Raw genomic sequence first — 17,233 nt, forward strand, 5'->3', positions numbered from 1 at the left:
GTGTAGCCAATGTGCTACACAATATGCAATATGTTTCCTCCTGTGCTGTTCCTCCTGTGGCACCTCAGATTTATCTGGAAACCCCTTGATGGGCCTCCAATGGTTAATGGTAGAAGTTTCATACCACACAGCCAGTCATCACAGACAGAAATCAGAAGGTAAAGATACACAAACAAATATTTAGACACACAATCAGTGTCGATAAAGTTCCCGGCTAGGAGTGCATTTTATTACTGTGAAGTTCAAAGGAAACAAACTTCTTTGAGTTCATGCAGTGAAAGTCCATGTTGTTGTTGTTAGTGCTTCACTTTTGGTTTGCTCTTCTTCTAGTGGCATTTTATTTTTAGTTTGTGCTATGAAACAGGAGAAGAAAACTCCTGATGTTGCTGCAAAGAAGCTCTGGAAGCCTGCCATCATTTTCAGCTGCACTGCGCTGCGACTCCACATGGAGATCCAGATGTGATGGAGGCTGAGGGGCAAAACATGCGCAGGGCATCCATGAATATGAGTCTCCTGCGTCCCCCTGCTGTGCACATCCAAAACATCCCAATTTATCCTCTCTCATGCTGTTAATAAAACATGTTTCATAAGGTCTTGTGTTTTTAGTGCTGCATGTGAATATTGTAGAGTCTTGACTACAGTCGGCTTTCTCTTCAGGAGATTTTGTATCTCAAGAGGTATTCAATGATTTATTAATAAAAATACATTTTGTATATCACGTTTCATCTGTTTCTAGGTGTAATGGGGCTTCAACTCTAAAAATAAAAGAATACTGAGAAGAACGGATTTAACCAGCTGTCCGGTAACGCTGTAAAAACATCTGCTTGTTGGCATAACTAACTTTTAATGATGTCATCAGTATTGGATTTACATGATTGAATCTTTAAGAAACGTTTTCAAATGAGCATGAGCCATTAAAAAAAATTGAAAAATAAATAAAAAATCCCACATTTTTGTTATGTGTTCTGTCATGACCAGACTGTCCATGAACCTTTCACAAACAAGTTTATCACATGTAATCCAATCCAATTTAAAACAACCTGAGCTGACCAAAGTGTTGCACAAGTTAACAGTCAGGCAGCAAAAAGTTATGCATGAACATCAAGACAGGATTAAACTTGTAAAATCAATTAGTAAAACAATAAAATACTGCAGCAGGCATAAGAGGATAGCAGCTTGTATGATTATTGTCTAAAATAAAAATAAATATCAAATATCAAGACACATAAGAGCAGCCAAAAGCTGTTGTTTAGACAACTCAAGGAAATGAAAACTGAGCTGAAACTGCTGTCGTTTGGTAGCTCATGTCACCGAAACTCCACAGCAGCCCCTGAATGGCGCACAAACACCTTGTCCCACCCTTTTTTATCAGCCTCAGGTGACACCCAATCAGAGCAGGGCTCGGGGCCGCGCCCAGCCAGTATCGGAACTCACGGACGCGCCGCAGGTAAACCACAGGTGAGTTGTGCCGCAGTTTGAAGGAGACTCATCCGGATCAGCTGTTAAAGTGCACCGAGGGTTATGGCACCGCATTTGGAGAATTCAGTAAGGATGAGGACGCAAAATTAACTAGTTTTTTTATTTTTTTGGAAGAGAAGCAGAGTTTCTTCTCACTTCGGTTGATTCTTTTCTCTCTTGTTTGTGAAGTTGGATGGAGTGATTGAACCTTAACGACGTGGACATTCATCGGTTTCGGATAACTGTCCGTGATATTTGTGCGCAATGGATTTAAGCATTTCCAGACGCGCAGGAGTTTTCCTTGTTATTTGCACAGTTTTAAGTCTCCTGTATGGCTGCAGAGGAGAAATCCCTCCTAAACCAACCGGCGGTGTCACGATTGTTCCCCCTATTAAGCCTGACAATGTACCCCAGGCCTATCCAGACGCTGAAAAAGCAAATCTACCAGTGTTTACAATGGATTACCCAAGAATACAAATACCCTTTGAGATCACTCTGTGGATGCTGCTGGCTTCATTCGCAAAAATTGGTGAGTAACAATATCATATGTTCAATTCTAGGTGATTATATTGACATTAATAGGTGTGGCCCTTGTGTGAATGATGCATGCAGGTTCCTTTTTACCTTACCTCTTTCTGATTCTATTTTCTTAGGTTTCCATGTGTACCATAAGATCACCATCTGGGTGCCGGAGTCGTGCCTCCTGGTCAGCATCGGTCTGATAGTGGGTGCCATCATGCACTCTGTCCACGAGGAGCCCCCCGCCGTGCTCACCAGCAATGTCTTCTTCCTCTACATGCTGCCTCCGATTGTCCTCGACTCTGGCTACTTCATGCCCACCAGGCCTTTCTTTGAGAACATCGGCACGGTCTGTTAAAAGTCAGCCACAGTTTGCTTGATTAATGCAAAAATCCTGCTCTGATTCAACAACAATTTCACATTTTCTCTCTGTTTGTGCAGGTGCTGTGGTTCGCAGTGGTGGGGACTCTGTGGAACAGCATCGGCATTGGCATGTCTCTGTTTGCCATATGCCAGATTGAGGCGTTCGGTGTGCAGGACATCAACCTGCAGGAGAACCTGCTGTTTGCCAGCATCATCTCGGCCGTGGACCCCGTGGCTGTGCTCAATGTGTTTGAGGACGTGAGCGTGAACGAGCAGCTCTACATCGTGGTGTTTGGGGAATGCCTCTTCAATGATGCGGTCACTGTGGTGAGTTGGCGCTGGCAGGGGTTACCAAAGTGTGTTTGAATTTGCACTTCAAAATGCTCTTTTCACTGAGCTGAGACTTGCTGCAACATGCTGGCCTTCTGAGAATGCCTCAGGGCTAGTATTTGTCATGAAAACAAGAGACAGGTGCCATTACATACCGATCTTGTGTGTTAATTGTGTTGTTCAGGATTGTGGGGTGTATGTCAGGGACTAATATAAAATATCGGGCACGCTCATAGGCCTGGTTGGCCCTCATATTTGGAGAGAGTAGATAAAAACTAAATGCAACAGATGTGAATAAAACAACCAAATACAAACAACCTTAAAAGCAAACGTGCTGGTCACCGTGTCCAATAAAGAGCACGCATTTCAGCATTTTCCTCTTTACCTCACAATCATTGACACTTAATTCATTATGAACCCCACCTACCATTTAAGGCTATGTTTGAGCCTCTTAATGTCAAAACTATGAATACATGTCCACTGTTGTGTTGTCTGAAGCTTTTCCATTCTTCCCCGCTCAAAAGGCTCAGCTCAGATTTCATCAGATACTGTACGATTTGTTATTTCTCCTCTCTGGACTAACATGCATGTATGAGAACATAATGTGTGGGAGAGAATCGTCTGTGCGCTGGCAGGATTTTCCGAACAGATAACAAACATGAATCTTAGAGAATGTCAGAGACATCAAACAAATGTGTCCACGACTCAGAGCCATGTACCATTCAGGGTCTGTTTGCTCAGATGCTGTCAAACCAGTTTCTGAGGTCACTGTTACATTTGGTTTTAGAGGAGGAGTTAACGCATACTCGTGCTCAAATATCCCCCCACCTTGTCCTCTTTCCATTGTGCTCAAACTCGCCAACCGTCCCGCCCGCCTGCATAAACCTGCCCTTAGCATTTGTGTGGTGACCCTTTTGTTTAGTACGCAGCAGTGGAAGACTCTAAAGCAGAGAGTAAAGATAAACACCTATCCAGGAGACTGGAAAAGCCCACGAGGAGATTTTGTGTTTTTTACAAAAGCACAAATATTTCTGATTTACGAGTTGACCAGCATCGTCACTAGTGAAGCCAAAGATGGTGACAGAACAATTATTTGATGAACAAGTGGGTTTCAGGTGACCCAAGTTCTTCTGACTCAATGAGCCCGGTTGATCCGACGTATAACTGGTGTCGATATGCAAATTAAAACTGGGAACTGGTACTGTCTCACTACACACAGATCTGCTTTAAATAGATGTAAAAAGGCTGTTTGTTTGTTTTGATCTTTCCTGTCTTTGGCAAGCTTGTCCCAGAGCAAAGAAAAAAGTTTAAGCTTTTAAGTGTTAAAATAACCTGGTAGATTTAGGACCTAGTTGAGATTTTTGCAGGGAGGATTTCATTTCAGTGGAGAAGAAATTTGCTAACAAACATAAAGGCACTACCTTGAACCAAATTGCATCTCACACTATGATATGTGTGTGTGACCAAATGATCAAACTAGTCAGGGATAAACCGAGTAAAAGTCTATATTTTTTGCTATTTTCTGGAAACAACCAAAACTAAGAATGCATTGTAGATTACGCGTTACATATTTTAATATTTAAAGAAATGACAAATCAGGTCTTAAAACAGCTGGGTACTGCAGTTTTTTTTAAAGAAAATGTTACTCATCCAGACAGAGCCCAACTGATGCTGGATTATTCAAGCTAATGCTGATACCAATTTTAGCGGTGTAATATAATTTTGATATATCAGCTGATGTATTTGATGTTTTATGAAAAAATAAATATATATCCACATAGCTTTATGTTTGAGTTATATTTAAAATGGAAAATAACGGGGTCATTGACTATTAACTCGCTGGTGATGTATTTCATAAACTAGTTAGCTACCTGACATGACGACACCGCTAGACTCCGCACCACTATCTGCTTAGCTAATTCATGAGCTCTGCTGCATGTGCTGCAGACAGTGCTGAAAGTGCAAGTAATGGTTTTGGAGGGACCCTGCTGTGCAATTTACACAATGATACTATTTCTAAATTACCCCAAGCATCATTTTCTGCCTTATGCCAAATAGAAATAAGTTTTCATCTTAGACAGCATACTGATATCAGTATATCTGTAATAAGTCTACTCATTGATCAGTTGAGCTCCATGTATAGGAGTAAATTGCACACATGTTTGAGACTAGTTTTGGCTACAGATTTAGTGCAGCAGTGCGTATTTACAGCATGATGGTGTGTGTAGGAGTCACGCTAAATGATATCCAGTGTTTCTTGGGGTTTTTCCACATAAATTCCACTATCTACAAATGAACCTAAAAGTGCTATACGCTCATGTCAGTGGATTTGTGCAGTCTAGTTTCCTCAATCAGCAGCAGCAAGATTTTAAAAAAAAAAGCCGACTTTATTCAGCAGCAGAATAAAACAGGAGTAAAAAGCCGGTTACTAACAGCTTCTTTTCTGTGACTCATTCAGGGTGCTTGGTGAAATGAGATTATCAAATTGCAAACAGTGCAGAGTAAATATTTAAATAAATCACTCTTATCTGGAACAGTCTCATTACAGGCCACAGCCGCTGACACCACCCATGACCTCTGACTGGGATGTGTGGGGGTTTGTGTGCATGCATGCCAACGTATGTGTGTCCGTTTCCAGGTGTTGTACAACATGTTCAGCTTCGTGGCGGAAATGCCGGTGGTGGAGCCAGTGGATGTGTTCCTGGGAGTGGCGAGGTTCTTCGTGGTCGGCCTCGGCGGGATGGGCTTCGGCATCCTGTTCGGCTTTGTGGCCGCCTTCACCACAAGATTCACCTCCAAGGTTCGGGAAATCGAGCCGCTGTTCATTTTCATGTACAGCTATCTGGCTTATCTGGTTGCCGAGCTCTTTGCCATCTCATCCATCATGGCGTGAGTAGACTGAAACAATTGTTTACGAGCTCAAATATTTGAGTAGCAGACAGTTAAGTCGCAGCACCAAAAAAAAAAAAAAAAAAAAAACTGGCTGTGCTCATGTGCTCCCTGCAGCATTGTAACCTGTGCCCTCACCATGAAGTACTATGTGGAGGAAAACGTTTCCCAGCGTTCCTGCACGACCATCCGACATGTTGTCAAGATGCTCGGCTCCATCTCGGAGACCCTCATCTTCTTCTTCCTGGGAGTCGTCACCATAACAACAGAGCACGAGTGGAACTGGGGCTACATCCTCTTCACGCTGCTGTTTGCCTTTGTTTGGAGAGGTCTGGGTAAGCAGAGGGCAGAGGGTATCTGGTTAACCTTAACCTTTAGAACCAGCAGATTCTGGACATTTCTTTGCTCCTGCCACAATTTTTACTCACTATGGGCTGATAGGGAGTACTCAAATATGTCTTTTGTGCAGTATAACATAGTTAGAATGCCATAAATCACAAAAAAAGGGGGAAAAAAGGAAATTCCTCTAAGTAATTACTTTTCAAAAATTAAATCAACATGTTCAACATTTTTTCCAAGTGCAGCAACACTGTAAAAAATGATGACTACATACTATAGATATTTTACTACTTATATTTTAAATTTATTTCATACTTGTCTCCTATTTGCACTGTGTGAACACAGCCAGCAGTTCAACCCTGTTTAGCCGAATAGTCCCTGAATTTTTTTTTATCGTGACTGTTGGTTGTAGCTGAGTCACTAATACCTACTCAGCCAATGAGGGGAGAATTTTGTAATTATTTTATTTTATTTATTTGTTTATTTTTTACATAATCCTGCTATTGCCAGCACTACTTTTCTAGCATTAAAAAAAAAAAAAAGACATGTAGAATAACAGGATTTTAATGGGGTATCAAGATTTTAAGCTTAGATTTGGCTGATTTTTTTTCCAGGTGGAACTACAGGGAGCACATCATTTGTTTACTGACCATCGGGAACTTAATAATCTGAGGATTCTTTCTGTTTTTACAGCTTCAGACTCTGATGAATTATGTAATTTGGTTTAAAAGATAACATGCCTTTCAAACCCATCGGTTGTTTTTTGAGTTCAGAGGGTTAACCGTTCACCTCTGTAGCTGTGAGCTGATCGTCTGCGATATCATAAATCACGTTTTAAATTTGCATTCATTGACTATATGAGCTGTCAACACAACATTGACATATTTTCACTATATGAAGCTGCTGAGCACCAACATCAACTCACCTGCTAGCTCTGTTTTGGTTTTTACTGAGTCCTGGCTAAACAAAGCTAAATGTTAAGTTAAGCTGTGAATTATGTGTAGCATCTTAATATATCAGCTGTTCGGTGTAGGGCAGTGCACATTTGGCTTTTAGAGCCTTTTTTTGCAGAAAATATCTACCTACTGCTGTTAGACACAAAATCAGTGAAGCTGCAGGCCACAAAAACAAAGCAATGAACTTCAAGTCGCTAAAAAGCCTGTTTTAGTTGAGAAGAATAGCAAAGTTGGATTATAATTCTCTGTTGGTTCAGTACTGTAAGTGCACCTCTGCAAGTTACTCTTTGCCATTTGATTTATTTTTTATATAAAATACTGATTAGTGCAGCTTTAAATTTGATAACAATTAAACATATTTTTCTGCTCCATCCTTCCAGGTGTCTTGGTGCTGACTCAAATCATTAACCCTTTCCGCACCATCCCATTCAACTTGAAAGATCAGTTTGGTCTGGCCTACGGAGGTCTGCGAGGGGCAATTTCATTCGCTTTGGCCTTTACACTTCCTGATAACATTGGTCGCAAGCAGCTCTTCGTCACAGCAACTATTGCTATTATCCTCTTCACTGTTTTTCTTCAGGTAAGAAACTGTCTGTGGGGTTATATTTGCATCACTGACAATATTTTGTCATTCTAACTTGAATTGGTATGATTATACACAATCAGGCACAACCTTAAAACCAGCTGCCTAATATTGTGTCGGACTCAGTTGCACCACCAGAAAAGCTTATTTGTCTCAAGAGCGTGAACATGGGACCTCTGGAGATGCTGATTGGATGGATTTCTGGGGAGTTTAGAGGCAGAGTCTTAAGCTCCTTGTCTTGTTCCTCTTGCTGTTCCTGAGCAATTTTTGCAGTGTGGCAGGGTTCTTCTGTCTACGTACGTGTCTATGTAACACCGTCATGAATGCAGGATCCAAGGTTTCCAAGAAGAACATTGCATTATGAGAACATGATCAGTGTTATTTACTTCTGTCTATCAGGGGTTGTTTTAATGCTGTGGCTGATAGGTGGTGCATATTGAATCCTGCAGAATAGTCAGAAGTCAGACAGAATCAGTGGTCTTGAAACAGATTGATGACCTGTGTTGTGTCATGATTTCCTTGAACCTCCAGGACACCACATGATGTAAAGAACAGATCAGAACTGATTTCATTATCCTGTAGGTCATGCGGGCTTTGAATTTAATGTTCTTACATTCCAGCTCAATGTCAAAGCAGTCTGAGGTGTCATAAGGATATACAAGCAGGTCTTTGTCCACCTTAACAACCTGGTTTGAAAACAAATTTACTGAATTAGGAACTGAAAATTCTGTCTCTTCATTTCAACTGTCCATGTGAAGAGAGAAAGAATATCTCCACTTAGAGAAAGAATATTACTATGAGAATGAATATTTATTGTGTGATGTATCTGTTTGTATGTTGTAGTGCTCACACGGTGTGACTGAACATTTTTTACAACAACTAACTGATCAGATTTCCATTATAGTGAAGTCAAGTGAAACGTAACTGAGCCTAAACGTGTTTGTTGTCTACATCTCCAGTCTGTTGTGAAGCAGAATTCACCAAACGTTTGATTGTTCACTCACAAATAGGGAACATGAGCTGGATTTAGAGTTATGACACCGGCTAGCTTTACCTTACTGACACTTACAATATTATTAGTATTAACGTAATATTAAACGTTGTGCTTTCTCCACAGGGCATCAGTATCCGACCTCTGATTGAGTTCATCAACGTCCGCAGAACCAACCGCAACCTCAGCACCATCAATGTGGAGATTCACTGCAGGGTACGACACCGACTCCGACTGGTCTAAATGTGGTGGATAGTATGTTTCTGCACACAGTGCTAACAGATCTCACTTTGCTCTCAGCTCATGGAACACACCATAGCGGGAATAGAGGATCTCTGTGGACAGTGGAGCCACTTCTACTGGAAGGACAAGTAAGGAATTTTCTCCTCCTTTTGTCGGCTCATTCGGCTCAACAATAAGTCAGTCTGTTAACAAATATTACCTACTGACACCCATGAGCAACCTGGAAATTGTATACTTCAGTCTTTACGTCTCCATCTGCTTATACAAACAAAACAGAAAAAGCGGCTGCAGTGGAACTGGAAGAGAAGTGGAGGTTTTAGTTTACCTGCCCTCTGTTTCCTCCTTTGAGGTCTTGCTTGACGCTGCTATTGTTCACAGTGGGACTGTGTGGGAATGTTGACAGCCAATCAGACTTTGGTGTCATGTTCAGCTTCCGCAGTCAACAGCAACACTCAAGTTTTTCTCTTCAAAGCTGTGAAATGTTTTGCTTTCGCAGTTCCTCATTGTCTCTTCTGACTCGCCAACCAGATTTCATTCCAGTGACATTGTTTCAGTGCTTTAAATTTAACTCCAGTTTTATTCTAAACGCTTTGACGTATAATATTTTTAATTTTAAAATACGTTTGCCACCACATGGTCTGACAGAATCATAGATCTCGAAGGATATTCTTCTCCTCCAGCTATGATCAAATCAATAACTTTGAAATATTATTATTTTTTAGTTATAAGTTCAAGTAAAATGCTAATATTACAACTTTTTTGTGGGGTTTTGCCACCATGGGATTAGTTGTGTCGTGAACATCTCCAGTCAGTCATGCCATGTTGGTTTGCAAACGTTTTCCTGCTGCTCCACACAGAAAGATAAAGAGGTTTTCTAACTCTAATGATTGTTTGTGAAACCTGTGATGGCCACATTATATTTCGTATTCACAATGAAAGCATCCAGTGGTTTACGGGTACAAAGCAGCAAGAGCAGAGGAGTTTCAGATTACAACGAAGCTGTGATATTGTTGAAAACAATGAGAATATCACAATATAATAGGGCAAATGGGCAAACAGGGATACATGAGTCAAAGTATAAACTCTAAACATGCAGATAGAAGCTACACAAACACTGAGAGCTGAACACAGAGACTTTACAAACACATAATTCACTCTAGTCACCAGCACAGTTCAGACATCCACTCTGCAAGTCATCACGGTTTGCTGTGACTAATACCTGCGTAAATGGGTTAGTAGGAAAAAAATGTTTCATGTTCTTAATTAGCTTTAGCTCCAAATTGAATTTTCCAAAAGACTATTTTTGACCATTTGCTATAATGGAAAATTAACATTACTTCCACAGTCGACAACAAACATTATTTGGTTCACTTAATGCTCATTTTCTTTGAGCATTATAAACACACATTCTTTTCATATAACCTGTGATATGCTATTCAGTCAGTGTTTATTTCATTGCAGGTTAAATCAAGAAATCAGTGTTTTGTTGTTCCATTTTTTTTTTACATTTTGCATTTCTAATCAGAAGCAATGTCAATTTTGCAGAATTATGTCATCCGCTTCCTTAACAGTCATGTGTTCCCAAATGTAGAAATTAAACATTTTCATTTTGTCCATATAACATGACATGAGAGATACTGTATGCTTCATGTGCTACAGGATGTACTAGTTTAGTATCATATACAATGTTTAAAAATACATACAGTATATGGAATACAAAATAAGCACAGAGAGAACATACTTTAATGTATTCTTGCTCGGAATGTGCATTACAGCAACAATAGTCATGTGAGATTGAAACACTTAGAAAAACATATGTTTGCACACAAAGCTTATACATTGTACCATTTTACTGTTATATTTACTTTCATATTTTATCTGTAACTTTTGCCTTTAATCTAGACTCCCTCATGTCTCCCTGTATCCCAGGCCTCTTCCCTCTTCCTTCACCTCCTCCCGGTTTTATTGACACTCGTCATGACTGTCTTGTGAGACGGGTTCCTCAAGTTTTTAACTGTGTTTTAAGTTTGATTTAACTAGTCAAAACATGCTGAGAATATGAACACATCATACAGAGGAACTGTTAGGAATGTTTGGTTTGATATGAGTGAAGGAGCTGTCACTATTAGGTTTTCTGACTTTAGGCTTCACATTTTTTTCCCTCAATTTTAGAATATTCCTGCAGGATGCTGATCTTAAACTTACAAACAGCGAAACAGTAGAATATATGTCTTTTATAGTTTTGTTATTCTTGTGATTCAGCGCCAAACCAAGCAAACATGACACAATCAGACTGAAACCAAAAAGCCTCGTAAACAAGCAGGAAGTGCAGATGGCTGCATTACAGACCGATCAGATCATCATCAGGGAACATTTCAGGTGTCTGCGATGTCTTTAGGACAGAGATATTATCCAGTCACCAACTGCAAAAGATTAAAAATACCTCAAACTTACTGACTACATGTTGGGGAGGTGAAGTAAATGCAGCTGTACAGTGCAAAATGCACAACATACAGTAGAAAATACCTTAAATAAAATACTAACAAATATGTTTGTTCCTCCTCCCATGATTGTCAATGCATCAATTCCCTTTTATTTTTGATTATTTTTCATTTTTTAAGAAAAGCCTAAGTGTGGGATTTTGCAAAAACCTTAATACACCTGCTGAAGTCCTGTTTGTTGCACACAACTTGCTGGGTGTCACAGTTTTTTCTTAACTTTAACAATTACCTGCAGCTTCACACAGCAGTAGAAACAATAAGTACTTCTTTAAACAGAGAGTGGCACAGCATCGATAACTTCATTAACAGGTTCAGAAGGTAATTCATGTTCTTTGCTCCTCTACATATCCACCATGTGAGCTGTTCCACACAGATTTCAGGTTTAAACAGTGCAGTTATCCGTATTAAAGCTTCTCTGGATGAATCCTGAGCTCCATCACACCTGTCAGGACATTTTTATTAAGATAAATTCATTATGTACAAAATTACACATTTCAGTGTTTTAGTTGCGTTCGGAGCTGCAGTTGAGGAGATGAACTTTTCAGCATCTCATATAAACCTGGGGCAGCCCCAGTATCTGACTGAAGGTTATAACTTTGACCTCAACTCTGAAATTAAAGTTGAACATCAGCACCTTTGTTAAAGCTGGTAACCGCTCACAAATACCATTAAAACACAAAAAACAACTGTAGAATGTAAACATGTATGACATGTTTTATCTCAGTAGAAGTGAATGGGGGGAGATGAGTGCCACAGACAGGTTAGGAAATATTTAAAGTAGTGAAAGATTGATATATTGTTTTATTTGTGGTTTCACATGATTTGTGTAATGTGTTTGCCTTTGTTTTGATATTTTTTAGACTGCATTGTTTGTGTCTGCAAAGTTGTGAGGACATAAGATGGCTCGATAAAGAAGTTCTTCCTTGTTTCACACAAACTGTCAGCCTTAATCAGTGTAATCTCCTGTCTCTCAATCTCAGGTTTATGAAGTTCAACAATCGCATCCTGCGTAGGATCCTCATCAGAGACAGCAGGGCTGAGTCCAGCATTGTGGCGCTGTACAAGAAGCTGGAGCTGCAGAACGCCATGGAGATCCTGGACACGGTGTCTGGAGACATCAGTGCTGCTCCGTCCATCGTCTCTCTCTAGTATGAAACCTCGGCTCTGTCTCTGTCTGACTCAGACTATCACACAACCTCTTTAATGTCTGTTCAGGTCAACAGGAGAGTAACGAAACAAATCTGCTTTGTTTTCAGTGAGGAGAAGAAAAGCTCTGCTAAACCTAAGAAGAAGTTCTTGGCTGCTGATCTAAGGAACATGCACGACATCTTGTCCAAGAACATGTACAAGATCAGGCAACGGGTGAGATGAAGGATACATTTCCATTTCGTGCTACCTTATATTTCACTACAGTTTAGAAGCAAATAAAGTACGTTTATGTGATTTTACATAAAAACCAAAAAGCCTATAAAATACCATCGACTGTAACAGATAAAACCACACCTTTGGCTCGTGACTAACGCTTATAAAAACACAGTGTCTACTTGGAAGTGCTCGTCATGTTTCAGATCCTATTTATAGTTTCACCAAAGAGAAATTTACCCTCAAAACTTCCCAGATGATTCCATTTCAGTAACTATTTGACGCCAAAGAGATAATTTGTCAAAAAAAAAAAAAAAAAAAAAAAAAAAAAAAAGGTTAGAAAGTAAAGTTTTTTTCCCCTGTAAAAAAAAAAAAAAAATGTAGGAAAACTTGTCTTTTCTTTTTCCCTGTCCAATTAATCATCTCACAGCCCCTCGGATTCATCAGAGGACCCTTTAGAGGGGCCCGGACCCTAGATTTAGAACCTCTAAACTAGTTCCCCCTCAAACTGCTGCAGTTGTAAATTGCTGCCTGTGGATCGATGCATAAACATTACCAATCTAATAGTGACGTAGTACATTGTGCTAATACTTAAGTACTTTTACTAAAGTAGGATTTTCAATGTAGGATTTTAACTTGTAATTGGATACTTTACAATATTGAATCAGTGTCTTGTGCTTCTTCCGTGACTGATGCGGAAGTTTTCCCTACAGAGCAAACAGTACATAAACTCTGCAGCCTCAGTGAGGAAACACGGACGCTAGAACCAGTTTTTTATGCATTTGCATTTTAAATGTTGTTGTGGTAAACATTCAGGAGCTAAAAGTACACTTAAAGTGAAATTTGAACTTGTGTTTGTGTTGTGTGGATGGTTCAGCCTCACCAAGTCGCACACGTGCTCAGTGACTTTAAAGTTTATCAAAAGCTGGTAAAAGCGTAAAAAAGCACAGTACCTAATTCTTCTACATAAAGAAATCTAACAAACTAAATAAATCCATTTTCATCCTAATTTGACACAAAAATCAAATCAGTGCACATTTCAGCGATGTGTTATTCAAACCTGCCAACCCAAAGCTCTGCGGCTCGGTGCTGTTTTGCATAGCCACAGACCGGCTGTACTTTTCCATTAGTGGCATGACATCACCCTTTAGAAAGGCCTTCAGAGACGCTTTAATGTGTAGACAAATAGGGAGCATGTGCTTCTGTGCTCAGGCTGACAGTTTATCTGATTATCTTAATAACCCCCCTTTCAAGTCTCTCTTCACATATTTACAGTTCCGTCTTTCACACTCAAAGCCAGCGTCAGCGACCGTCTGTGATGTTATTTGGTTTTCACTCGAGCTTCTGCTGAAACTCAGAGAACTTAATGAGCCCAACTGGTCAGATGTGACCTCATTAAACTCACATTATCACATTTATCAACAGCTTGCCTTGAGGCTTCTTTAATTTATTTGATGCCATAATAAATAAAAATACAAACTGTGATACAGTTTTGGCGCCTTGTGAAATAGACAGAAGCATTTTAATGTCATGAGACGTCTTTCTACAGAACAGTGGTGACCTTCAGAGTGCTGGAAAGGCGGTTGTATTTGTTTTAGGTCCAACTAATAGCAGCAGGATAGAAACGGCGGCGGTAAGAGGTGGCAGCTTGTAAAGCCCAAACACAGACACCTGCCCCTGTGGCTCAAACAGGTGTGGCCAGTTTTGGTTGAGTAATATGAGCTTTAAAGAATGCTGTCTCCTCTCAAAGCATCTTATAGCGTCTGTTGTCTCCAGTGGGGTCGCTGGATGGTGCTAATATTAAAGTTGTAGTGATAAATTACATCAGGTAGCTTTGAACTCTCTGAACAGCTGAAGGTGAACTGTTTATGAGTAAGAAGACAGAAACGAAATGCTGCACCAAACTCCATTCAGATTTTTATTGTTTTTATTACACAGAGGACTTCCATGTTGTGATTCCTGGTTACTTTCAACCTCTAAAAGTAAATTCAATCACTTTGAGATGAGGAGTGTCAAGATAAAAGTGATGCAGCCTGACAAAAACTGAAAATTACAACACAGTAGTCAAAATGGTAAAATGTTCTGTCTGCATCTAAAGTGTGATTTTGTCTGTATAACACCTCTTTTTGTTTTTGGTATTTAGACGGTGGCATACACAAATAAGCATGCACTGCCCAACGACAGCCAGACGAAAGAGATACTGATCAGACGCCACGCCAGCATCCGTCGAAGCCTCCGACCGGGCAGCTTTCAGTCAAACGTAAGCAGAAAAACACCAACTAAACCCGACTTTTTTTTGGTTGTGAAATGAATCTCTGTTAGAACATTTTCAGACTGTTTGCTAAAGGTGCTGTAGGTAAGTGAGAGTCACATTAAACACCTTGTGAGAAGCAGGTTGGTTATCTTCTTACCACACTGAGATGACGGCATTCCAAGTTAAACATAAGGTTAAATGTCTTTTTAATTCTGCTGTTTTCTTGTTATTCTCAGATGGTGCCCAAGTCGCACAAATACTTCTCCCTTCCTGCTGGACAGAGTTTGGATTTAAAATTTCCTCCTTCAAGGCTGAGCTACACAGGTAAGCTTCTGAAACTACATTTAAAACACCCACTTTCTCCATTTTTTTTGACTTAATTAAAAGTTGGAAAAATATATAATTACACACTAAATGACAATATCCCAACATGACGGTGTCTGACAGCCTCTTACAGTCAGTACAATCTGCCCACTTGTGTATTTAAGTATCAGATTGAGGAAAATGGTCAAAGCTAAGACAAGCTGGCCACTTTTGTCCAGACTGAATTATCTCAGCAACAATCGGAGAGGTTTTTTAAAACAAATTGTCCAGACATTTTTCTTTTTTCGTAATCTCATAAGGGTGTGCCTCCTTGCCAGGCCGTCCTCTGAAAAGAAACTAATCTCAGGAGACTTCCTGGTTAAATAACCTTTGTGTTCCTTGTGGGATGAGGCCTGTGGAATTTAGTGAACCACCAACTTTTTGTCTGCCGCTGTGAGGTTGCCATTTCTGTTTTTAGTGAGATGTCTCAGCAATGATTAAATGTATTTGTATGACATTTAGTCCATGTTATATTCTCCACAGGATGAATTTTTTTTTTATAACTTTGAATTACTGGAGCACCTCCATGAGGTCAAAAATGTACCTGCAAAATGAATGACATTAGCCTCTGCTGTACCCTGTGACTGGTTCTAATAGCAAATATTGTCATGTTAACATACTAAACTAAGATAGTAAACATATTTGGTAACATCACATTATTAGTAGTTTGTTTCGCTCAAAGCTGTGTTTAAGTACAGCCTTGGAAATCAGCACTTTTCATTAAATATTAATTTTGTAGATGTCCTGTGTATCATTTTTCTTCACTAAAATTCAAATAGTAAGTACTTTTGCATAATGTTGCACAGCACAAATTTGTGGCTTCATGTCACTGAAGCTGAACAGTTGAAGGTTAAACTCTGTGACCACATTCATCTCCTCCTTCATTGAAGTCCTCTCAGTGTTGTTTACGCGCATTCTTATAAAATCTAATTATTACTCAACCTTTCCTAGATGATCACGAAACCATGTCAGAGGTCGCCTACCCAAGTCGACGCTCTCGGTTCGGCCAGCCCACGCGCTCCTCCTCCAGAGCCATGATGCCTATGCGCCGGCTGGACACCCTGAAAGAAGCTCCGTCTGTAGACGCTGTGGATGAAGGCAGGAGTGACGGTGGACGGACTGGTCACGGCATGTCCAGAACAAACTCCTCCTACAGTGACTCCCATGTTGTACCCGCTCCCCGTCGTCACCACCCCGGTGATAATAACAGCGGCTCAGCGGATAACTTAAGAAACAGCCATCATGAAACACAAGAGGAAGAGGAGGAGCAGTCGCAGCCTTCTTCTCCATCTCCAGTGTGGGCTGCTGAACCCAGAGACAGCACCACTAGAAACCCTCTGCTCAGGCGGCCTCAGTGGAACCCGAAGAAGATGTAAAAAGGCTTCCTGGGCTTCGGCAGCAGCTGGACTGCGACGCACTGAGTCTCTAGTTGTCAAGCAGTTGCAGGTCTCAGATATGAGTGTGTCTTCATACCACTGAGTGAGTTAACTGTGGAAGTCCATTCATTTCTTATTAGAAGTGAACCAAACTTCAAAATGAGCCACATAGGACAGGAAGAAAAAGTCAGAGGCACATCAGAAGCACAGTGCACTACTGCGAAGGTACTGCACATGAACTCTCAGCAGTGAGTTATTTCACATGAATTTGATTTTAAATGCCTTTTACCTTCCTGTAGGACTTTCTTAAAAACAGAACTGAAACTGTTTTATTGTGAAATTGTACTGTTTTGTTGCTTACATGTTAATATTTTAGTTTTTCTGTATTTTATTGCCCATCACGTGTGACAGTTATAAGATCAAGGATATCATTTTGTACTTAGGTCATTTTAGGTGAACATGCTATCGCTGTGCAGCACAAAGGACAGTTAGAACCAACTGGGGGCTTTTTGAATGTCTGGGACACTGATGGACCCTCTGGTCAACTCTGTTATTGTTTTCCGTTTCTGTAATAAATTTTCTATGTTGTTCAAAACTGTTACTGATTATTCTGGGTTAGACAATGAATATAACTTAAGAAATGTCAGTTTACAGAAGAGGCCATCTACAGAGAAAGTAGAAAGTGGATATGTAGTTATAGGATCAT

At 40.1% G+C, this 17,233-nt stretch overlaps 1 protein-coding gene across 1 annotated transcript; it reads left to right on the top strand.

Moving 5' to 3' along the window:
• The first annotated feature begins 1,492 nt into the window (after positions 1–1,492).
• On the top strand, positions 1,493–17,116 carry slc9a2 (solute carrier family 9 member 2). Its single transcript, XM_008296397.1, has 13 exons — positions 1,493–1,987; positions 2,112–2,326; positions 2,419–2,667; positions 5,309–5,559; positions 5,677–5,894; positions 7,235–7,434; positions 8,555–8,644; positions 8,729–8,799; positions 12,153–12,320; positions 12,429–12,534; positions 14,678–14,794; positions 15,025–15,112; positions 16,103–17,116. The coding sequence occupies exons 1-13, from the start codon at positions 1,723–1,725 to the stop codon at positions 16,525–16,527; spliced, it is 2,463 nt and encodes an 820-aa protein (XP_008294619.1). The 5' UTR covers positions 1,493–1,722; the 3' UTR covers positions 16,528–17,116.
• The last annotated feature ends 117 nt before the right edge of the window (positions 17,117–17,233 follow it).

The sequence above is a fragment of the Stegastes partitus genome, unplaced genomic scaffold (genome assembly GCF_000690725.1).
Source record: "Stegastes partitus isolate 25-593 unplaced genomic scaffold, Stegastes_partitus-1.0.2 Scaffold1125, whole genome shotgun sequence".
NCBI classification, from domain to species: Eukaryota; Metazoa; Chordata; class Actinopteri; family Pomacentridae; genus Stegastes; species Stegastes partitus.

Bases quoted from the DNA above. Each gene is read 5' to 3' on its own strand.
- slc9a2 (XM_008296397.1), top strand. From the start codon at position 1,723: ATGGATTTAAGCATTTCCAGACGCGCAGGAGTTTTCCTTGTTATTTGC. The intron at 8,645-8,728 runs GTACGACACCGA...CTTTGCTCTCAG, and splicing joins ATGTGGAGATTCACTGCAGG to CTCATGGAACACACCATAGC. The intron at 15,113-16,102 runs GTAAGCTTCTGA...AACCTTTCCTAG, and splicing joins TTCAAGGCTGAGCTACACAG to ATGATCACGAAACCATGTCA.